The 23,154-nt window shown below is 49.5% G+C and overlaps 2 protein-coding genes across 6 annotated transcripts in view; both read left to right on the forward strand.

Moving 5' to 3' along the window:
- Positions 1-602: 602 nt before the first annotated feature.
- TCTEX1D2 (Tctex1 domain containing 2) lies at positions 603-9,095 on the forward strand. Its single transcript, XM_030576395.1, has 5 exons — positions 603-735; positions 3,560-3,693; positions 5,867-5,936; positions 7,391-7,454; positions 8,652-9,095. Exons 1-5 carry the CDS (start codon positions 668-670, stop codon positions 8,697-8,699), a joined length of 384 nt encoding a protein of 127 aa, XP_030432255.1. The 5' UTR covers positions 603-667; the 3' UTR covers positions 8,700-9,095.
- A 3,583-nt stretch (positions 9,096-12,678) lies between these two features.
- PCYT1A (phosphate cytidylyltransferase 1, choline, alpha) overlaps positions 12,679-23,154 on the forward strand; it is a 32,238-nt gene continuing 21,762 nt past the window's right edge. For 3 of the 5 annotated variants that reach the window (XM_030574573.1, XM_030574568.1, XM_030574572.1), the window contains exon 1: positions 12,679-12,766. The gene's annotated coding sequence lies outside the window, so the exon portion shown is untranslated. Of the gene's footprint in view, positions 12,767-19,815; positions 19,840-21,223; positions 21,297-23,154 lie in introns of those variants that run through there. The other 2 variants (XM_030574571.1, XM_030574569.1) reach the window with 2 other exon arrangements.

A 23,154-nucleotide genomic window follows, 5' to 3' on the forward strand; every position in this document is an offset into this window, starting at 1 on the left:
CTCCTCCCTAGGCATATGTCCCCCGTCCAGATGTGCATCCTCCTCCAAGCCCTGGCCTGAGCCCTCCCATCCAGATGTGAATCCTCCCCCAAGCCCTGGGCCCGAGCCTTCCCATCCAGATGTGAATCCTCGCCCGAGCCCTCCCATCCAGATGTGAATCCTCGCCCAAGCCCTGGGCCCGAGCCCTCCCATCCAGATGTGAATCCTCCCCCAAGCCCTGGGCCCGAGCCTTCCCATCCAGATGTGAATCCTCGCCTGAGCCCTCCCATCCAGATGTGAATCCTCCCCCAAGCCCTGGGCCCGAGCCCTCTCATCCAGATGTGAATCCTCGCCCGAGCCCTCCCATCCAGATGTGAATCCTCCCCCAAGCCCTGGGCCCGAGCCCTCCCATCCAGATGTGCATCCTTCCCCTGCCCTGGCCGTATACCCCCCCTCCAGATGTGAGTACCTCCTCCCCGTGCAGAAGTAACCGCCCCACGCCCGCCCTGCGCCTGCCCGCGCACGCAGAGGGGCACCCTGCAGCGCACGTACGGCGGGGGCGGGGCACTTGCTCGCGGCTCTCCTCCGTCACGTGCAGGGGGCAGAGGCTGAGAGGCCGGAAGCGGAAGCGAATGGCGGCGGGGGGGGGAGGTTGCTATGGTAACGCGGCGAGGGCGAGGCCGTGGCTATGGGGGAGCCGCTGGACCGGCGAGGCCCCGAGAACACGTACAGCCTGCGGCCGGCCTTCCAGCACAAGTGAGCGGCCCGGCCGGCGGAGAGGGGCGGGGGCGAGCTGGCGGGCCCTGGGGGGAGGTGTTGGGGGATGGACTGGGGGACCACGGGGGTGGGGCTAGAGTGGGGGGGGGAGCAGTGAGAGCCCTGGGGGTGGGGAGGTGTTGGGGGTTAGAGTGGGGAGGATGGGAGGGGGGATGGGGAGCAGTGAGGGCTCTGGAGGTGGGGAGGTGTTGGGGGTTAGAGTGGGGAGGATGGAGAGCAGTGAGGGCCCTGGGGATGGGGAGGTGTTGGGGGATGGAGTGGGGTGGCTGGGCGGGAGGATGGGGAGCAGTGAGGGCCCTGGGGGTGGGGAGGTGTTGGGGGTTGGAGTGGGGAGGATGGGGAGCAGTGAGGGTCCTGGGGATGGGGAGGTGTTGGGGGATGGAGTGGGGAGGATGGGGAGCAGTGAGGGTCCTGGGGATGGGGAGGTGTTGGGGGATGGAGTGGGGTGGCTGGGAGGGGGGATGGGGAGCAGTGAGGGCCCTGGGGATGAGGAGGTGTTGGGGGTTGGAGTGGGGAGGATGGGGAGCAGTGAGGGCCCTGGGGATGAGGAGGTGTTGGGGGTTGGAGTGGGGAGGATGGGGAGCAGTGAGGGTCCTGGGGATGGGGAGGTGTTGGGGGATGGAGTGGGGTGGCTGGGCGGGAGGATGGGGAGCAGTGAGGGCCCTGGGGGTGGGGAGGTGTTGGGGGTTGGAGTGGGGAGGATGGGGAGCAGTGAGGGCCCTGGGGATGGGGAGGTGTTGGGGGTTGGAGTGGGGTGGCTGGGAGGGGGGATGGGGAGCAGTGAGAGCCCTGGGGATGAGGAGGTGTTGGGGGTTGGAGTGGGCAGGATGGGGAGCAGTGAGGGCCCTGGGGATGGGGAGGTGTTGGGGGATGGAGTGGGGTGGCTGGGAGGGGGGATGGGGAGCAGTGAGGGCCCTGGGGATGAGGAGGTGTTGGGGGTTGGAGTGGGGAGGATGGGGAACAGTGAGGGTCCTGGGGATGGGGAGGTGTTGGGGGTTGGAGTGGGGAGGATGGGGAGCAGTGAGGGTCCTGGGGATGAGGAGGTGTTGGGGGATGGAGTGGGGTGGCTGGGAGGGGGGATGGGGAGCAGTGAGGGCCCTGGGGATGAGGAGGTGTTGGGGGTTGGAGTGGGGAGGATGGGGAGCAGTGAGGGCCCTGGGGATGGGGAGGTGTTGGGGGATGGAGTAGGGTGGCTGGAAGGGGGGATGGGGAGCAGTGAGGGCCCTGGGGATGGGGAGGTGTTGGGGGATGGAGTGGGGTGGCTGGGAGGGGGGATGGGGAGCAGTGAGGGCCCTGGGGGTGGGGAGGTGTTGGGGGTTGGAGTGGGGAGGATGGGGAGCAGTGAGGGCCCTGGGGATGAGGAGGTGTTGGGGGTTGGAGTGGGGAGGATGGGGAGCAGTGAGAGCCCTGGGGATGGGGAGGTGTTGGGGGATGGAGTGGGGAGGATGGAGAGCAGTGAGGGCCCTGGGGGTGGGGAGGTGTTGGGGGTTGGAGTGGGGAGGATGGGGAGCAGTGAGGGCTCTGGGGGTGGGGAGGTGTTGGGGGTTGGAGTGGGGAGGATGGGGAGCAGTGAGGGTCCTGGGGATGGGGAGGTGTTGGGGGATGGAGTGGGGTGGCTGGGCGGGAGGTTGGGGAGCAGTGAGGGCCCTGGGGGTGGGGAGGTGTTGGGGGTTGGAGTGGGGAGGATGGGGAGCAGTGAGGGTCCTGGGGATGAGGAGGTGTTGGGGGATGGAGTGGGGTGGCTGGGAGGGGGGATGGGGAGCAGTGAGGGCCCTGGGGATGAGGAGGTGTTGGGGGTTGGAGTGGGGAGGATGGGGAGCAGTGAGGGCAGGAGGGGAAATTAAGGTTCTGGGTCACAAATCTTCAGTCCTGCCCCTTCCCCCCCACCTCCCTGACCACCCTTTTTGTGAGGTCCAGAGGAGAGGTGGGAGGTGGACATTGCCCCCCAGTGGCTGTTGCCTTAGTGCTGTGTGGGGAAGGGAAGATGAGTGTGGACCGTGACCCTTCTCCTCTATGCTTGAAGGTATGCGTAACAGGGTTGGCACCCCCCTCTCGGAAGTTCCCCCTTCTGGTTGGGTGTGTCTGCGTTCTTTAGTTCTGGCGACCCCTTTTGGTGGCTCTCAGGTGCATTTTGAGTGACTCAGCCCTCCAGCCCAGTGACACATTAGCCAGCGTAAACCCCTTCTGGGGTTTACAGTCCATGGGGGCCTATCTCAGTGCTCCTCTGGTGTGTCTCTCTCTAGCCCTCCTTGGGCTTTAGTCTTTAAATAGGCCAGCCCTGGTATGGGGCCATATCCCCAAGACTTCCTCCCAGGAGACACTATCTTTCTGTAGCCCTCCTCAGGCCCAGTCCCTGCCAGCGGACTTGGCTGTCCATGGTCCTGCTGCTTGGCCAGACCTGCAGTTTGTTCTATTACCGCTCTGCTCTGCAGTTCCTTTTATAGGGCCCTCCTGGGCCCTGATTGGCTGCTTCCCCCTGCAGCCACTCTAGGCTGCTTGGAGAACCTCTCTACTGCTCCTTTCCGGGGATGGCTTTGGCAGAACCCTGAGGCCTCCTTCAGGGGGCCTTTGGGCCTAGTCCACGCTGTCACAGTATGACTATGATCCAATGTTAGATTTTATTTGCCCATCTGTACAGTTGGTGGGGGTGTACAGTTTTGCGAGGTTGGTTAACTAGCTTCCACTTTTGCAGCTCTTTTCATGCATTTCCACTTGCCAAGAATGAAAGGTGAATTTTTCCAACATAGCTACATTTCATCCTGTACTGTGAACTTTCTGAGATTTAGGATTTTTTTCCCGTTAGATTTCGATCTTCTGCAGTAAAAGAGTGCATCCATGCGATACTGAAAGAGAATCTAGCCAATGTGCAATACAACCCAGAGGAAACGCCAGAGCTCACACGGTCCTTATCAGAGACAATTAAAGATAGACTGAAAGGTAATGAGGATTGGTGGGGAAACTGCCTCTTTCCTTACTAAATTTGTTCTTTTCTTTTTGCAAGTATTGATTCTCTCCTCTATTCTTTAAAACTCCTCATTCACTGATGACTGACCACAACCTAATATTATTTAATAAACTAGTATATATGTACATGGTGCTTCATGACTTGGTCTCAGCCCTCAAAATCTTAACATTTAATTCAGACTAATCTGATTACTTACAGACCCACTGGTGAGACAGATCAGCTTAGGAAGTATCATGGAAGAAGTAGAATGCATGGAGCATGGGTAGCATGGAAGAAGGGGCATAACTGAGAGTTGGAGAGAGAGACCAGGACCTGATTCTGACCTCACTTCCATAAATGGAATCACTCCTGGTTTAGCCTGATGTAAATGAGATCAGAATCAGGTCCAAAGGGACCACACTGGGAATCAGACTCATTGGGAGCAGCTGAGAGAGAGGTAAGAGACTAGGGAGCAAGAGGCTGTGGGTCATGACATGGTCATGTACTGATGGCATGTTGCATAAAGGCAGTGTTGTTTCAGAACTTTGCTTCGCATCTTTTGGATTCCAGAAGTTATTTCAGGACTCATTAAATGTTCCCCATGTTCAGTTCTGGAATAACAACCCAGATGAGAGTCAGCATCATAATTTTGGGAATAGGGTTGTACTCCCTCGGCTGCGTGCCTTTGTAGCAGGAGAACCAAAATATCATATGAGTTCCTGCATTAACAGTGTGTTTTAGATCTCCCTTACAGATATGCTAATTTTAAAATAGCTTATGTAGCATATGTAGTCTGAGCTAATATACCCAGGACCTGATTTCAGTGCTTTATAAATATGTACATGATGCTCTGAGGCAGGAATGGCCCAATACAGCCCACGGGATTTTGCCTGACTTCTTTGTCTGCTGTCATCTTGAATGAGGAATGACACTGTGAGCACTACCAGATCTAGCTGTCACGCTGCATCTTGCAGCTGAGATACAAATGGAGTGTAGCATGCTGGAGTCTTGCCTTATTGAAGATAGAGGCACTGGCATTTTTGTTCTATTTTAAGAAAATTTGTTTTGGCTCTTGCATTTCTGGCACGTTGCCAGTTTCACCCCCTCTACCAAATTGGGTATCACCCAGACCCTGACGGTATCTCTTTGCTGTTCTTTTGGACTAGAGCCAGACAGTTTGTAGTCATGTAGCTCAGATCTGTGCATGCTCTTGAGGCCTCTGCTACTAAAACAGGAACCTTAAAGATACTAGTAATACATGGCAGAAATAGCAATAAATGTCTTCAAGATTAGAACAATTTAAAATAATTCAGATTACCTGAACCTTCTGGGTTTCATGTAAGAGCCTCGCTTCTACTCTGATCCTTTTTTTGGGTGGTGGTTTTGTTTTGTTTTTAACTCTGAAAAGTTGTCTATTTGGCATGGTTGGTGTTGAATGTATCTGAGAGTCTTTCCTCTCCCTAGCCTGTGTTTCAAAGGTGCTGGGCACCTGCAACTCCCATTTATTTGAATAGGATTCTGGTGCTTAGCACTTATGAAAGTGAGGCCATTAGGCAGCTTATCCAGTGTACGCAGGGCCGGTGCAAGGAAGTTTCGCGCCCTAGGTGAAACTTCCACCTTCGCCACCCCCCCTCCACAGCAGCTCTCCCCAGCTGGGGAGCCCCCAAACACACTTTGTGGCAGCTAACCCCGCCTGGGGAGCCCGCCCCAGCTCTACTCCACCGAGCAGGCCGGCACCTCTTTAATTCTCCTCCCCTCCCAGGCTTGCAGCGCCGATTGGAGGAGAATTAGAGTGAGGGCTGTATGCTCAGCGGAGGAGGCAGAGTGGAGGTGATCTGGGGCAGGGAACGGTTCCCCTGTGCAGTCCCCCACCCCCCGTTACTGCGGGCGGCCCTCCCCGCACCCCCCCCCCACCCAAGCTCACCTCCACTCCACCTCCTCACCTGAGCAGGCTTTTAGGCGCCCTCAACCACTAAGCACCCTAGGTGGCCGCCTAGTGGTTGCGCCGGCCCTGAGTGTATGTAGTATTTGTTTCACTGCTCATTGGAAACTAAGGGTTTCAAGTTACAAAATAAATAGCTCCCTCCCTGTGTCTTGTCTGACGATAATAAAATTCTGTACTCTTCCATTTTGAAACTGTTCGTTTTTCTCCCTTTTACTCTGCAGCGGAGGGATTTCACCGATATAAAATGGTGGTGCAGGTTGTGATTGGAGAACAGAGGGGTGAAGGAGTGAAGTAAGTTCTGTGCATTTCTGGTGTCTTGCTTTTGTCATCCTCATCAAGAATTAATACAGCAACCCCCTTGCTCCTAATTATCGGAGACAGGCAAGTGTTATGCAGGAGGTCAGACCGGATATTCACTATCGCCCCTTCTGGACTTAAAATCTATAAAACATAGCTCACGTGACAGGGGTTTCTGCTGTAGTTAGCAAAGCAAGGCTGGTCATATCCTCTTGTTAGGCAGCAATTTACTAAGGGCCATATTTTCAAAAGTGCCCAGTTCCCATTTAGGCCCCCAAATAGGTGTCTAGACTTTCAAAAGAGCTCTGCACTCAACCTGTGGAATTCTCTTAAAAATCTGACCTCAATTGTGGGTGCTGAGCACTTGAAAATATGGCCCCAGATGCTTGTGATTAGTGAAGAATTCTTTCATGTTGACACAGAAAGATTGTGGCTTCCACTCGTGCTGAGCTAAGAAAAGAGCTGGTGTTGAACAACCCAGGAAGTAGGCAATCTGTATCTGCTGTGTTTATCTGTGTGCTCCTCAATGACATCAATGCAACAGATAAGGGTAATCAGATCTCATACCCTTTGTGTAAGCTGATTAGAGGTCAGGAAAGAATATCTCTTCCCTGTGCTTTACAGCGTTGTACATTTGATGAGATATAATGTGTGTGGGGTGGTCCCCCTCCTCTGAACCATCTCCATGCTGGCCACTGTCTGAAGCAGGATACCAAACTCGATGGACCAATGATGTAATCCAGTCTGATGAATCCTGTGTTGTTGAGCTTCATGCAACAGCACCAGAACTGGGGGACCAGGAGGCCATGGCCCTCCGACTTCTTAATACGGGCATAGTTTGGAGGGCAGTGGGGCAGTGCTGGATGAAGGCTGGCAGTTTGGGGGAGCAGCGCCACTGCCAAGCACATCCCCTGCTGGTGCTGCTCCATGGCTGCCCAAGACTTCCATTTTGGGGGAGCAATGCAACCCCTTACTCCCCAAACTACAGCCATGTTAAAAAGTGAGGGGCAGGACCCCTGGACCCCCCCAGTTCCAGCACCGGTGGCCCCTTCACTTCTACAAATGTTCTGGTGCCCTTGACTTGGTGTATAAACCATTGGAGGAAATTCTCTGGCCTGTTATGCAGTAGGATGGACTAGATTTATCATAATGGTCCCCTCTGGTCTTACAACCTGTGACCTTAAGTTCTTTGCTCTGGGGTATCAAGTTGGCCCACCCTGTGCTCTTATTGACTCAGATAGTGTTTGAGGTGGGGAAATTGCAAATAATGCTCTCCGTAACTTCACCCAGCACAAAGACACATTCCCAAGTCCAAAAGAGCTGGTTGTGTTCTTTAAAGAAAAACAACTCTTGGTTTTCAGGGAGAGTTAGTAGTGAGCATATATTAATATCTCAGTTTACCCCCAGACGTAGCGTGTTAATGGCTTTGTCCCAATTCATTTGTTTAGCATGGCTGCACGATGTTTCTGGGATGCTGACACTGACAACTATGCACAGGATGTTTTTATGAATGTGAGTATTTGCAATTTTTTCAGGGGAAAATTGAGTGAATCTATTCTGTGTGTGTTTTATATAGAGAGAGATTCTGATCATAGAATGTGGACTCGATACATTCACCTCGAGGCCATTTGTTAGTACTAAGTACCAAAGCAATACTGAAAAAAACCTCCAATACTCAGAAGTGGAATTTGTATAGGCCCCAATTCACCAAAGCACTTGATGATGATAGTGTAATACTTAGATCTTACATCGTGCTTTGCATCCAAAATCTCAACGCACTCATAGCTCAGTGGTTTGAGCATTAGCCTGCTAAACCCAGCATTGGGAGTTCAATCCTTGAGGGGGCCATTTAGGGATCTGGGGTAAAAATCTGCCTGGGGATTGGTCCTGCTTTGAGCAGGGGGTTGGACTAGATGACCTCCTGAGGTCCCTCCCAACCCTGATATTCTATGATTTCTATAAAAGAGGTGTAGGTATCCTTAGCTCCATTTTACAGCTAGGGAAACTGCAGCACAGGTAGGTGAAGTTACCTAAGGCCATGTTTAATGCTTTGCTAGTCGGAGTACAGGACTGGAAACCCAGATATCCTGAGCTTTGCCACTGACTGTCTTCTGACCTTGAACTAGTCACTGAACCTCTCTGCAAAATGAAGATAATATTGGGGTGCTGAGAAGAAGAAGAAAAGCCCTGCTTACATTCTAAGTAAGCAGTTAAAAGTGAATCAGGTATTAGCAGGATTTCTCCTGCAAAACGTGAAGACTGTGTTGTTTATCATCTTTAACCAGTTAGTGAGACTTTGGGTATATGCACACAGCTCTCGTTAGCAGCACGCAAGCATCCAAAGGCAGAATTTGGCCCTTCATATGAAGTCGGTTTGTAACACAGGATAGCTGCAGCATCGGGATTTCTGAGTTTTTAGTGAATAATAAAATTACTTTAAAATAAAAGACAAACTTGGTGTGAAAGTTGTTTTAGTCTGTTTAAAAAAATGCTCTATGTTCTCTTCTAGATTTTCTTTACACCAAATTAAAGACATAACAAAAATTTAATCTTTCAGCAAACCTATTCCTCTGCCAAGAACAGGCTGTACTGAATAGCAAAACGTTCCTTTCACTTTGAACTTTTAGTTGGGTTTCAATATGACCACTTGTTTCAGTGGGAGGAGTTCACTTTTGGTAAAACTAATATGATTCTCTATTGTTTTCTCAGGACAGTCTGTTCTGCGTGGTAGCTGCATTTGGCTGTTTCTACTACTGATGCCAGTGAAGACCGCAGAAAGGAACTACAGTAATTGTAGAGAGGATTTTTAGTTTGTTTGGTCAATAATTTGTACTCATGTTTTCTCAAAAGTAGCAGACTTACAATTGTACAAAGCATGCTCACTGTATCTGTATAATACACTGATGTGTCCACAACGTCCTCTTCTTTCCTGCTTGTATAAATATAGCTTTGTAGCATATTGTTTTTCTTTTGTCCTTTTAATCATCCTTCCTGCTTTGTGCAAAATGGATTTTTTAACTCCTAGAAGCCAGATATAGTGCCTTAAAAGGACTAGATTGCTTTTATTAGTAGTGACTTGTTTCCATAATGTAATAAATATTTATAAGCAATGTAATATAATAAATACAAATATATATATATATTATACCTTTCCCCAGCTTTGTCCATCCCTGTGTATCTGATCTTGTCTCTTCTAGTGCTAGCATCTGCTCCCTCCAGTCCACCAAAAACGCCAGCCTTGAATGTTCAGATAGCTGCTTCTCCCACATGTGTCCATGTTTCCTGCTATGGCTAGAATTCCCTCTTTCAGCTAGGCCAGAAGGCCACTATTCGTCCTCTTGTAAATCCCGCCTCAAGACCACCTATGGCTGTGATGCCTGTAAGAAACCACAGTTCAATCTAGCTAACGTTAATTGGCCAATCTGGGAGATCTGATATTTAGGAGGAAAAACAATTAAAATGATTCAGAGCCATTAAGGCGGACTCATTATTAGCCTGTGTGACTAATGATTCTATTACTGTTACCCTCATCCTTCCTTCCTGTCATTTGCTAAACTCACTGGTTGCATCTTGTTTCACATTAGGCCCAGATCCTGCAAGCACGACAACTCACATGCTTAATTTTAGCATGTGAGTTATCTCATTGCCAAGTTAAGCGCATGCTTAAGTGGTTGCAGGATTGTGGCATCAGTTTCTAAGCACTATGGGGCAGGGACCCAGTCTACTTATCTGTCCATGCAGAGCCCATGTAGGACTCCTATGCTGAGTGGGATCACTGGATGCTACCACAGCATAAATTAGCAAACAAAACCTACGTTTAGTGACAATTAAGGTTGCAGCAGGGCGTGTTCCTCCATCCAAACCCTTAAAAAACAGGGAGATTAAGGGGAAAGATGTGCATTCCTTTCCAACTTCATATCATCTGCAACAGTAAAGCTAACATGCTCCAGTGTGCCATAACACTTCACTCCCATCTCCAACAGCTACTCAAAAGCCAGATGTACCTGGTTTCATCCAGCTTGAAATCTGCTACAGAACCTTGGCAGTGACCAATCAGCACATCTGACGGTCACTCATTCATGCATTTGGGAATTTATTTTGCTTTCATCCTGCAAGTTGGCTGAAGTTGAGGTACAAAGAAAAGTGAGACAATCCAGTGCAAAGGCACCAGAAGGAGTGATTTTTAAACTCTTATTCTTTCTATACCAATTCATTTTTTACCAAACCACTGTGGGAAAAATAGATTTCTCATAAAAATGAGATTTTTATAAAAGAAAAGTTTAAAGCTCCTGTTAAATTAAACTCTGTAACACAACCCTACTATAACCTACCCAAGCTAACTGACAGTATCTTCCCCCTTTTTCAAGAAAAATGTAACAGCTGATGCTCTAGAGAAAACTTGTATTAGCACAAAACGTTCTGCAGCACAGTACTTTGCCCCAATTATGCTAGTAGTTTAGATAAGTTCATGTACAAGTTGTGATGCAGCATCCTTGCATTTCTAGGTTTGGTTTTGTTTGCTAATAGAATCCATTAACACACAAAGGGTCTTCCAGGCCTCAAGGCAAAGCAATGGGCCTCTAGCCCCAAGGCAGATATTTGGGTGTAATATGAGACCTAGTGTATGTGGTTGTCTCCCTCTAGTGGCTGGCCCCAGCAATGGTAAGAACCTGTCACTTCCTGACATACACAGTCCTCCATAAATGGGCTACGTCTCCCCCTTGTGGCTCTCAGAGGCCCCACAGCACTATTGCCTGGGAATCCTGCCCCACACCAAGCCCCGCCCCTCATTTCCAACCCTTCTTCCAGCAGTGGAACTACTGTAGCTGCCTTTGTTTTAAATCTTGTCTCTCTTCCTCCCTTCTGGTGGATCGCTGAGGTTTTAATCCCTCTCGCCTTTCTGGCACCCACCTTGTCAGGCTTCTTCTGCACCCTCAGAATGGCAGATCGTCCGCGAAAGCACCACAGCAAATCCAAAAGGTGCTCAGTGTGTGAGGCTCCCTTTCCAGGAACATCAGAGGGAGAACTGTGTCCTATGTGCTGCCAGCCTGCCTCCTCCTTCTCTGTCACAGGGTTGGACCTGGAGTCAAAGTGGCGTGATCGGACCGTATCTCCTGCACGTAGCCAAGATTCCACCAGGGAACCGTGGGACTCACAGGAGGAGGAAACTCCTCCACCATTGCCACGCTGGGTAAGTTAAGCAAAGCCTCCTCTTATGAAGGGAAGGAGTTTCATAGGCTCCTACTTCAGCACCTCAGGCAGGTGCTTTCCTCACTGATCTCAAAGCCCTCATGTCAGTTCATCGAGATTTTCCATCCACTTCAAAGATGATGCCCCTGTCAACTGCCTACATCATCAGAGCCTTGACAGATGCTATACCGTTTGTTGTGAATAACTGATACGTGCCACACCTTTTCTATGTGTGATATGCTACAATTGCTAAGATTTGGACACTGATTAAAATGCTGGAGTTGTGTTTATGTTGCAGTGGGTGCACAGCTTGAAAGACACTCTTGTCCATGCAGCCCTGGGCTGATATTAAGTATGCAAATAACACACCTCACGAGGAACCCAGGTTGGCAAACAAACCTAGCAGGTGGCTCAGCACTCACAGGTCAAACATGGTCAACCTGTGGAACTCGTTGCCAAGGGATGTTGTGAAGGCCAAAAGTATAACTGGGTTCAAAAACGAATTAGATAAGTTCATGGAGGATAGGTCTGCCAATGGCTATTAGTCAAGATAGTCAGGAATGCAACCCCTAAACCCTTAGATGTTCCTAAACCCCTGACTGCCAGAAGTTGGCTCTGGATGATGGGGAATGGATCACTAGATAATTGCACTTTTCTGTCCATTCTCTCTGAAGCATCTGGCCCCAGGCACTGTCAGAAGACAGGATACTGAGCTAGATGGACCACTGATCTGAAGCAGTATGGCCGTTCTTATGATGCACATGATCCACTGCTTAGGAATAACTCTGACATAACAGACTCAGGCTGGGCATCTTGCGGTCATGAGTGTGACCCTCCACTTTAATCTGTGTCCTGCACAGTCTGAGAATTAATGAGTGACCCTAAAATGTGGGGGGTGGGGACTGGACTACTAGCAACCCTAGAATAACAAATCTAGTATGCAGAACCCAGAGCCCACCAGCAACCCTTTCGGAAAACTGGACCCCTCAGAGTCTGAGCAATAATAAACATGGAAGCCATCAGCAACCCTACAATAACAAACCTAGTTCACAGGGCCTGCGATCCATAAGTGATCCTCCTATAGCAAACCTAGCTCACGTGGCTCTGGGTTGAAGGTGACCAGATGTCCCAATTTTATAGGGACAGTCCTGATTTGGGAGGCTTTTTCTTACATAGGTATCTATTGCCCCCCACCCCCTGTCCTGATTTTTTCATACTTGCTATCTGGTCACCCTACCTGGGTGTGCAGTGACCCCGACAACACCAAATGTGGGGCCCACTGATAACGCTACCACAACTTGGCGGGTCAGGGCCGGGGTCCGCTGGCGACCCTACAATAACAAGCGCGGTGCACTAACCCGGGGCAGCCAGTGACCCTACAGAAACAAGAAACCCTTCCGCCTGCAGCCCTACGACAACCAGCCCGGCGACCCTACAATAACAAGCCCAGCCCGCCGGGGCCGGCCCGAGGCTTGGCCGGAACGCTGCTGCCGGCTGCGGTTTCCCGGGGGCCCCGCTGGAGCCGCTGCGCGCGGCTGGTCCCTTCCCGTGCGGTCCGGCCCGACCCGACCCGACACGCAGCGTCCTGGGCTGCCGCCCCGCTGGCGTGCGAGGGAGCCGGGAGCGGCCGGCAGGTCAGAGCGGGGGGCCCGTTCCCGGGGGCACGGGTCGGGGGGGCCGGTTCCGGGGGGGACACTCGGCTGGGGGGGCGCCGCCTGGGGTGTCCTGGCTGGGGGGGCCGGTTCCGGGGGGGACACTCGGCCGGGGGGGCGCCGTCTGGGGTGTCCTGGCTGGGGGGGCCGGTTCCGGGGGGGACACTCGGCCGGGGGGGCGCCGCCTGGGGTGTTCTGGCTGGGGGGGCCGGATCCGGGGGGGACACTCGGCCGGGGGGGCGCCGCCTGGGCTGTCCTGGCTGGGGGGGCCGGTTCCGGGGGGCACTCAGCTGCGGGGTACCCGGTTTCGGGGGGCGCTCTCTTCGGGGGCTGCTGGGGGATGACACTCGGCTGGGGGCACACTGGCTGGGGGGTACCCGGTTTCGAGGGGCACACTGGCTAGGAGGGGTGCCCTGTTTGGGGGGTACACTGGCTGGGGGATGTCTGGTTTTGAGGGGCACACCGGCCAGGAGGGGTGCCCTACTTGGGGGGCTGCTGGCTCAGGGGACTGATTTGGGAGGGTACTCGGTTGAGAGGGGGCACTGGCTGGGGTACCCTGTTCAGGGGGGCACTGGCTGGGAGGCACTTGGCTGTGGGGGTTAAAGGGACACTGGTTTGAGTGGATGTGGGGGGCATTTGGCTCTGGGGGCCTATTGGCTGGGGACCATGGGGGGCACTGGCTGGGGGGTACCCGGCTGTGAGGGTTAAGGAGACACTGCCGTGGATGGGGGAGTAGTAGGCTCTGGAAGGGCTGTGGCTGGGGGCACTCTAGGGAGGGATAGGTAGGTACAGGTGGCAATTAGTTATGGGGGCACTGGGTGGGGCGGTTAAGGGGACACTGGTTTGGGTAAGCAAAGGAGACCTGTAGTTCTTGGAGGGGGCTATTGGCTGGGGAGCATGGGGGCACTGGCTATGGGGTACAGGGAGCAATCAGTTCTGGGGACCTGGGGGTACCAGGCTTGGAGATGTTGAGGGGACACTGTCTTGGGTAAGTACAGGAGGCATTTAGTTCGGGGGGAGGGGGCTATTGGATGGGGAGCATGGGGGTACTTGGCTTTGGAGGCATTGAGGGACCCTGGCTTGGATGGCTGGGGGGGATACTTGGCTTGCAGGGGGTACTGATTGGGAATGTGTGGGGTGTAATGGGTGGTATAATGAGATTTGGCTTCCTCCCTTAGATCAGTGGCTCTCAAATTTTTTTACTGGTGACCCTTTTCACATAGCAAGCCTCTGAATGCGACCCCCTCCTTATAAATTAAGAACACTTTTTATATATTTAACACCTTTATAAATGCTGGAGGCAAAGCGGGATTTGGGGTGGAGGATGGCAGCACATGACCCCCCATGTAATAACCTCATGGCTCCCAGTTTGAGAACCCCTGCCTTAGATTATCCAGGAGAGGAGCATGAACTAACATGGCTTCCTCCCCGCCTTGTTCATCCATGCCCAGTCTTGTGTCCAGACAGGTCTGCTAAGGGTGCCCCATGACAGTATTTGCTTTTGCATGTCCTTCCTTTTGTTCAGTTTCCTTATCTCTGATAGTAATGACAGAAGCAGAGTCCACACCCTCCCCTCTGCCTCCCACCCATATGTGCTCCACTTCCCTGTGGCTGGTGACAGTCAGAGATTAGGGTTGATTGATTTGAAGCAGAGTACGCAGATGAGTTTTTATCTAGTTGTGTGATAGGGACGATTATTTTTTTGACTTCTGTGCTAATGTGGGCACCATGTTTATGTCTCAAATCCAGACCAAAAAAAGCCTGGTCTCCACACCTGCAGATGTGTGCGGTATGTCAGAGTTGTTGAATGTGTGGATTTAAAACTACATTGATCTGTAAAAGCAGCAAAGAATCCTGTGGCACCTTATAGACCAACAGACATTTTGGAGCATGAGCCTCATCCTCCCTGATTGAACTAACCTCATTATCTCTAGCTTACCTGCATATATATACATGCCCCTGGAAATTTCCACTACATGCATCTGACGAAGTAAGTATTCACCCACGAAAGCTCATGCTCCAAAACGTCTGTTAGTCTATAAGGTGCCACAGGATTCTTTGCTGCTTTTACAGATCCAGACTAACACGGCTACCCTCTGATACATTGATCTGGTGTCTGGAATTTATTATTCTCAGTGCTGGACAGTGGCCAAGAAATTATTATAGCATGACGAGGCAGTGACAGTTTGAAGGTGTAATATTTTGCAAACCACTAGAGCTAACCACCTACTTGTTTAGATTTAAATGTACTAAAATAAGAGTAATAAAAACCCCTGGCCTCTCAGGACTCTGTTATCAGTTTAGAAAAACAATCCAAAATCCATTACCAAACCAAAACCACAGCACACCTACCCATCCCTCCTATGAAGTGCCAGTCAGCAAACAGAGGTAAGAAATCAAAATCTCCCCTCCTACTCCCTATTTCAGGGGTTCCCAAACTTCACTGCACTGCGACCCCCCCCTTCTGACAATGAAGTTACTACATGACCCCAGGGGTGTCAGTCAGAGCCCTGCCCCCCGGGGTCGGGGGGGAAAGAGGGCCACAGCTCAAGCCGCACTGCCTCAGGTTGAGGGCCACAGCTCAAGCCGCACTGCCTCAGGTCGGGGGAGAGGAGGCTGCAGCCTAAGCCCCGCTGCCCCGGGTGCGGGTGGAGCTTGGGCTTCAGTTTTTCCAGCAAGTCTAATGCTGGCCCTGGCAACCCCATTAAAATCAGGTCACGGCCCACTTCGAGGTCCCAACTCACAGTTTGAGAATTGCTGCCCTATACAACCTACCCCTATCACCTCTCTCCTTTCCTTTTTCCTGCTTCAGCAGATGGGCTGCGTGGCACGTATGGCCCATCAACACCACATCTGGGTTATTCTGAACCAAGGAGGGATGTGAATTTCAAAGATAAAAGGCCTTTATGGAGAGTGCCCTACCCACAGGTCTCTTAAATACCAAAAAAGCTCTCCCTGAGGTGCCTTTGCTGATTTCAGATGTGGTATTCTTTTTGGGGGGTAAGGGGAAGACTCTGATAGGACAGTCTCAGACCATTTAGGTCTTTGTAGGTGAAAACCAACACACTGAACTCCACAGATCTCAGAGTGCTGGGGTAATTTTAACAAACAAGGCCTGCTTTAGCCTTAAAAAGTTTAACCAGCATAACTATGGTAGTTAAGGGATGTGATTTTTTTTTTTAACCGACATTGTTGTGCTGGTAAAAGCCTCAGTGTAGAAGCTGTTACACTGGTATAAGACAGTAGTATAAGGCTGGTATGGCTTGTTGCTCTGCCAAGCTGGACCTGGTATAAGCTCTTTCATACCAGCATAACTGAATTTACAGTATTGTAGCTTGCTGCTTTAACTACACCAGAATAGCTAAAACAGCAAAACTTTTTAAGATAGACAAGGCCAAAATCATCATGTCCTGCACTAGCTTTTGTCTTCCAAATGGAGTGAAGGTGTAGCCCCGGCTAGAGCACATTGCCGTCCAATCTAGACGTGACATAGGCCTGATCTGTGCTTAATTTTTGGCAGCATAGCTATGTCAGACAAGGGTCTGACTTTATGCCAGTGTAGCTGTGCTGGCCAAAGCCCTAACGGAGAAGCAAAAAGTATTCTGGTAAGAATACTTCAAGAAACAGTCAAAAGAAAAAAGTCCCGTTCAGTGACATCATGTAATGGCAGGCAGCTAAAAAGTGAAAAGTTTTGGAGGAGTTTATATACCAATGCTAGAAGTCTTAATAAGAAGATGGTCGGACTAGAATGCCTTGTATTAAATGAGGATATTGATATAATAGGCATCACAGATACTTGGTGGAATGGGGACCAAACTGTACTATAGAATCTCAGATAGTGATTTCATGCATAAATAATAAGAATATAGCCATAGGGATATATTACAGACCACCTGACCAGGATGATGATAGTAACTGTGAAATGATCAGGGAGCTTAGAGAGGCTATTAAAATAAAAAATGCAATAATAATGGGGGATTTCAACTATCCCCATATTGCCTGAGTACATGTCACCTCAGGAAGGGATGCACCTTAAATGATTGCTTCTTGGAGCAGCTAGTTCTGGAACCCACAAGAGGAGAGGCAATTCTTGATTTAGTACTAAGTGGAGCACAGGATCAGGTCCAATAGGTGAATATAGCTGGACCACATGGTAACGGCTGCCATACAAGAAGAGATTAATAAGACTGCAACTTTTTAGCTTGGAAAAGAGATGACTAAAGGGGGGATATGATAGAGGTCTATAAAATCATGACTGGTGTGGAGAAAGTGAATAAGGAAGTGTTGTTTACTCCTCATAACACAACAACTAGGGTTCACCCAATGAAATTAATAGGCAGCAGATTTAAAACAAACAAAAGGAAGTATTTTTTTCACACAACGCACAGTCAACCTGCGGAACTTCTTCTCAGAGGATGTTGTGAAGGCCAAGACTATAACAGGGTTCAAAAAGAACTAGATAAATTCATGGAGGATAGGTCCATCAATGGCTATTAGCCAGAATGGGCAGGGATGATGATCCTAGCCTCTGTTTGCCAGAAGCTGGGAATGGGCAACAGGGGATGGATCACTTGATTCCCTCTGGGGCACCTGGCATTGGTCACTGTCGGCAGACAGGATACTGGGCTAAATGGACCTTTGGTCTGACCCAATATGGCCGCTCTTATGTAAAAAAAGTCCTTTTGCTGTTATCAGTTCTCTGAGTGAAATAAACTGTATATGTTATACTAGCAAAAGGATTTTTTTTCTGAATAAACTGTTTCGATTAAAGTGGGTTTGCTGGTACAACTACACCAGCAAACCTTTTATGTGTAGACAAGGCCAAATGCCCTGATTATGGTTTGAAGATCCACATCTGAGAGACAAGATGGGTCAGGAGGTTGCAGATGCAAAAAGCAGTCTGGATCACTGCTGCTGTTTGGTCATGTAAAAATCGTGGGGAATCTAAATAGTCATCAAAGCTCCCAACCAAGAGAGTCAAGAGAGCCCCCACAAACTCCTCTGGTTGCTTCTGCTGTACAACCAATACATCAGTTAATATGCTGATGTAATCCGTATACACATTCTGTCACAGATAATGAAGGTGAAAGAAACATTCACTCTAGAATAATGTCTGTTCCACCTTCATCCTACCCCAGCAGTGCGCAGTGTTTCTAGTAATTTGCCCAGTCTAGTTTTAATGTCTTTGGTGACAGGACTTGGCTGTAGCTCTCACTACATGTTCTCTCTGTCAGGGTCAATCTCCCTAATGGGTGGCTGGTCGAGTGCAAACCTAGTAGTAGTTGTCTGCGTATGAGTCAGCAGAGGAGACATTGCAGTATACTGGAATAATCTTGTAAGCAGGGCAGCACATGACTGCTGGCATCTATCTGACTGTGCTAACGCCTCCAAGGTTTAGAGAGATGGCACAGAAGAAAGAAAGCCGACTGTGTTATGCAGGGAAGCCTTGAGGTTCTGACATTCAATTCCTTTGGTACCTGTCTCAGTGAAGTCATGGTGACTTCAGACCAGGGCTGGAGGACAGTTTGAGCGGCATTAACTGAAGGTATTCTCACTTGAGCCTTTTGCTTTGTGCAGGCCTCCTGATGAAGCAGTGGAATTTATTCTCTGCCCCTCCCTGTTCATCCGCAAACAAAATTTTTCTCTTAATGAAACTCTTCTTCCGGTGGAATGCAGTTTGGCCAGTTCCTCATTCCATTGCTGTGTTTCGATGATATATATTCAAATTATAGGGTCTTCTCAGCAGTACTACAACACCTGGCTAACAAAACATTGAAACCCTCATCAAGGAATATACATCTCTCCATTGAGATCAGCCCTCAATTTAGCAACAAGAATCGCCACTCATGGTTACTAAAGATTCCCCATGGAGGTGTTAATTCTCATGTCCTGGCCAAATTCCAATCAGCTAGTTGTGTCCCATAATCTCAGTTGTCTACCTTATTCTTCACTCCCATCCTCAAATGTTTGTGTAGTGTTTCTGTGTACTGTGAAATGCCTACCACTTTTCACCCCAGAGGTGGCTGTGTTTCTGTGGTGGGTGACTTGAGTTCTGTAGCATTTGTATCAGTAATGGACTTGGGCATCCTTGAAGGGTATTTTCAGTAATTTAAAGAGGATTCCCTTTTTCCCCCCTTATCTTGCACCGTTCAAGACGCAGGATGCTGTGCTTTCATTGCACAGCGGGGCTGAATAGTCCTGCCATCAGATATTCAACTTCTTATAGATTTCATCAAACTATTCTGCCAGGGGAAGGCTTGTTGAAAAGCAATGCAAGATTGTCACATGCCCTCAACCTGAAGCTGAACGTGCCGCTGGCCCAGCGGACGAGATTGCTTGTCCTGCGGGGCTTGCTTTATTGCGATATGTCTACACTGCGAAATTAGGTCAATTTTGTAGAAGTTGACTTTTAGAAATCGATTTTATACAGTCGATTGCGTATGTCCACACTAAGCGCATGAAGTCGGCGGAGTGTGTCCTCACTACCATACCTAGCATTGACTTACGGAGCAGTGCACTGTGGGTAACTATCCCACAGTTCCTGCAGTCTCTGCTACCCATTGGAATTCTGGGTTAAGCTCCCAATGCCTGATAGGACAAAAAACATTGTTGTGGGTGGTTTGGGGTACAGCACTGTGCATCAGAGAGGCTTTGAAAATCAGTTTCATGACTGGCCAGGTTTCCGTGTGACAATTCTGTGTGTTTCTCCTTGATGCAAACCCACCCCCTTGGTTGATTTTAATTCCCTGTATGCCAACCGTCCCCCCCCTTCGAAATATAGTAACTTTTATTTTGAAACCATGTGTTCTTTCTTTCTTAATTAAAAAAAATTAGATAACGGACAATGTAGCCCAGGTGGGGTGGGGGAGGAGGGAAGGACAAAGCCACATTGCTTATTGTAGCCACACTAAAAATCAAATTGTTTGAATGACAGCCTTCTGTTGCTTTGGCCATCCTCTGCAGTGGAGTGGCTGAGTGCCCGGAGGGCACCCCCCATCAATGTGGGAGGACTGCATGAGCTCGGAAAACATGTCATCACGAGTATTTCTTTTGGGGTGTGTTTTTTTTCACCTTCTAATCTGTGATAACCTCAGGGACAGAGATGATAGGGGGAGCGTAGCAACATTCTACACTCTGCGATTCTGGGGGGACTGTATGGTCACCTGTGCTGCTGAGTTTGCCACGCTGACCAAACAGGAAATGAAATTCAAAAGTTCCCAGAGCTTTTCCTGTGTACTTGGCTAGTGTATCAGAATTCAAAGCGCTCTCCAAAGCGGTCACAATGGAGCACTCTGGGATAGCTCTTGGAGGCCAATACTGTCAATTTGCATCCTCACTACCCCAAATTCAACCCGGCAAAGTCGATTTTAGCGCTACTCCCATCGCAGGGGAGGAGTACAGAAGTCATTTTTAAAAGCTCTTTAGGTTGACAGAACAGGGTTGGTTCTGTGGATGCGTTCATTTTTAAATCCACCTAACTAACTTTGCAGCTAAATTCGACCTAACCGCATAGTGTAGACCAGGCCGTAGAGTGGTTTCTAACCTCCCTCCTAATGAGCCAGTTCTCTTGCCTAATGTGGAGCAAATGATGCAGTGGGGTTTTTTTAAACCAGAAATTTGCTTGTAAAACAGAACAGTATTAAAACTTTGCAAAAGGGCTTTTCCTTTTCATCATACCAGATCTGATCCAAGAAGAATTTAAAATGAAGTTTTGAAAGGAAAGCCCCTATCCACCATGAGTTTAATTAATTGTAGAACATTGAAGCATTCCAAGAATAACGAGAGAGAGTGTGTGCTAAGCTGTGATACAGACGTTGGATTCAGTCAGCATTAACTGAGGAATCATGGTGTTATTTTAGTCCTAAATAAATGCTGTAAGATTAGTAACTGCCTCATAGTGACTCTTAGTGCAAGATCTTCCCAGTTCTTAAGAACGCTAATGCAGAGCTTGGAGATTCACCATAAACCTGCTAGCCAGAGATACAGATGAAAGTTTGGGGAGGAGAGACCCAGCAGGACCCTGCTGCAAACCTAGCTGTTGGAGAGAGGGAGGCTGCCAGGACTTCTGTGGGTGCTGCTGTCTCTAAATCCCAGTAGGGGAACATCATCAGCCTCTGGCCAGTGTCTCACCATCTGACATTCCCACCTCATTCTAGCTGCTGGATGAAAGGCGTTTCTTCCCTGGCTGCTGAGCGGGGGCAGATCTTCATTACGGAAACTAAACTGCTGTAACACTGCCCAAGGCTAGCTGTGAGGTGAAGTTAACAAAATGCTACTCTCGACCCTGCAGATGGGTGTTTTCAGGGTCAGAGATTACACAGCATCCACTGGTCCTGATCCATGACAGGGGCTCCTATGCGCTATGATGATATTAATAATAGTTTGTTCACGTTTGGATGGCTTTCTTTGCAGCCAGAAGAGCAAGAACCTTTTTTTCAATGGAAGCTTAAATTCTGCCGAAATTAGTTGCTAAAAGCTCTCACTCACTGGGGAAGCTTCTCACCCACTACAGGCAAGTGGAGTTCTGACGCCTGGAATATTGCAAAATTTGCTTTGTCAAATAGCTGCATCCATGTGTGTGTCTGCAGGAATTGTGCTTGCTCTTTGAGTGTCCAGTTCAGCTCTTCGGAAGGTGACTGGAAAGGCTCCCTCTAATTTCCAGTCAGAGTTGGATCTGGTGCTTGGCACTGGTGCAGCTAGTGCATACCTGGATCGTTGTCTGAGGTCATACCTACGCTTCCACGTAGGTCAACAAAACTTATGTAGACATGGCCTTAGGCTACGTCTGCACTTCAGTTAAAAACCCGCAGCTGTCCCATGCCAGCTGACTCGGACTAAGGAGCTGTTTAATTACAGTGTAGCCATTTGGGCTCAGGCAGCCTGAGCTCTAGGACCCTCCCAGCTTGCAGGGTCCTAGCGCTGAGGCTCCAGCCCAATCCAGAATATTTACACCACAATTAAACGTGCCCTTAGCCCGAGCATGAGTCAGCTGGCACAGGCCAGCCGCAGGTTTTTAATTGTAGTGTAGGCATACCCTAAAGCAGGTTTTTCCCTAAGCGATGTGGATGTGTAGCCATTTCCCCTGCTGACCCACCCCATCACCCAGGTGTGCTGCTCTCCACCTAGCTCCCTTAGCCAAAGTGGAAGAGAGGAGAAGGATGTGCACCGGAAGAGAGGAGCCAGGTGGGCACAGGGATGAGTGTAAGTGAGGAGGAAACACGAAAGGGAGAGTGAGTGGTGAAGAGGCGCTGACAGACGTGGGAGATGGCTAGATAGGTTTATCCCTGAACGCAGGCAGTCCCTCATTCCATATGCAGAAATAAATAAAATAGCATTGCCCATTGGAGGAACTACAGTTCTTTGACTTGTGGTAGCCTTTACATCGGGCAGCACCACACTGGCAGTATCACAGCAAGGAGCACGTGTGCATTCATACACGCACTGATTTAAATACAGTGAATGGAAATCTGAGTCATTCTGAGATCACTCCTAGGCAGGCTGCTGTGTTAAGCAGAGCACATTCTGTTCAGAAACCGAGTGGGTTAATAATACCTATGGTTAGATACAACCTGAGGTTTGTGAGCTTAAAGCAGCACCAGCCAATTCAGTGGACATTTAATGTTGTACTCAGTGGGGACTATTGCATCAGCTGCTGGGGTTGATGGAGATGAAGAAAACGACAGGCCAGAGAATGGGATGATTAAACACAGTGTCAGATTGTTCTGCCCAAAGCCATACAAGAAAGTATGATGTCAGTTCTCCAATCATGTTAATGAATATTCAAGTTATTTGAAAAACTGACCCAGGTCGCTTTGTTTTTCATGAACTGGGCACTGGTTGCTGAACCAGTGAAGTGAATATCTGGTATGAAGGGCATACGCAGCTGGCAATGTGCACCGCCTGTGTTTCACAGTGACTGTAGGTGGGATGATGTGTTTATGGCATCCTGAAGTGCCCTAATCACTTCAAGTTAAGCGCATGCAGAATCAGGGCTTGGGCAGTAAACTCTTCGAGGCTGGGACTGTCTTGGTACATCTTCTGTAGCACCCTACTGCACTTGTGGGTGCTATAAAATAATATCCACTCCAATAATGGGACGCTCTCCAAAAATCACTCCTAAGCTTTGTCAGATTAATGTTAAAATGGAATGAACGCTAGAGTAGAGATATTAGCTGATCTGATCCATCTTCCTCTTGGCACAGGACTGATCCTTACAGCACACTACCAAGTGCCTCATCCAGTCCAGGTGCCAGGGCTTCCATTGCTTCCTAGAGACTGTCCCACAATCTAATAATCTCAGCATTATGAATTTCACCCCTGACATTCTTCTTAGATTTCCCCTCAATTTGATTCCATTGCTCTTTGCCCCC

This window comes from Gopherus evgoodei, chromosome 9 (genome assembly GCF_007399415.2).
Source record: "Gopherus evgoodei ecotype Sinaloan lineage chromosome 9, rGopEvg1_v1.p, whole genome shotgun sequence".
Lineage (NCBI taxonomy): Eukaryota > Metazoa > Chordata > Testudines > Testudinidae > Gopherus > Gopherus evgoodei.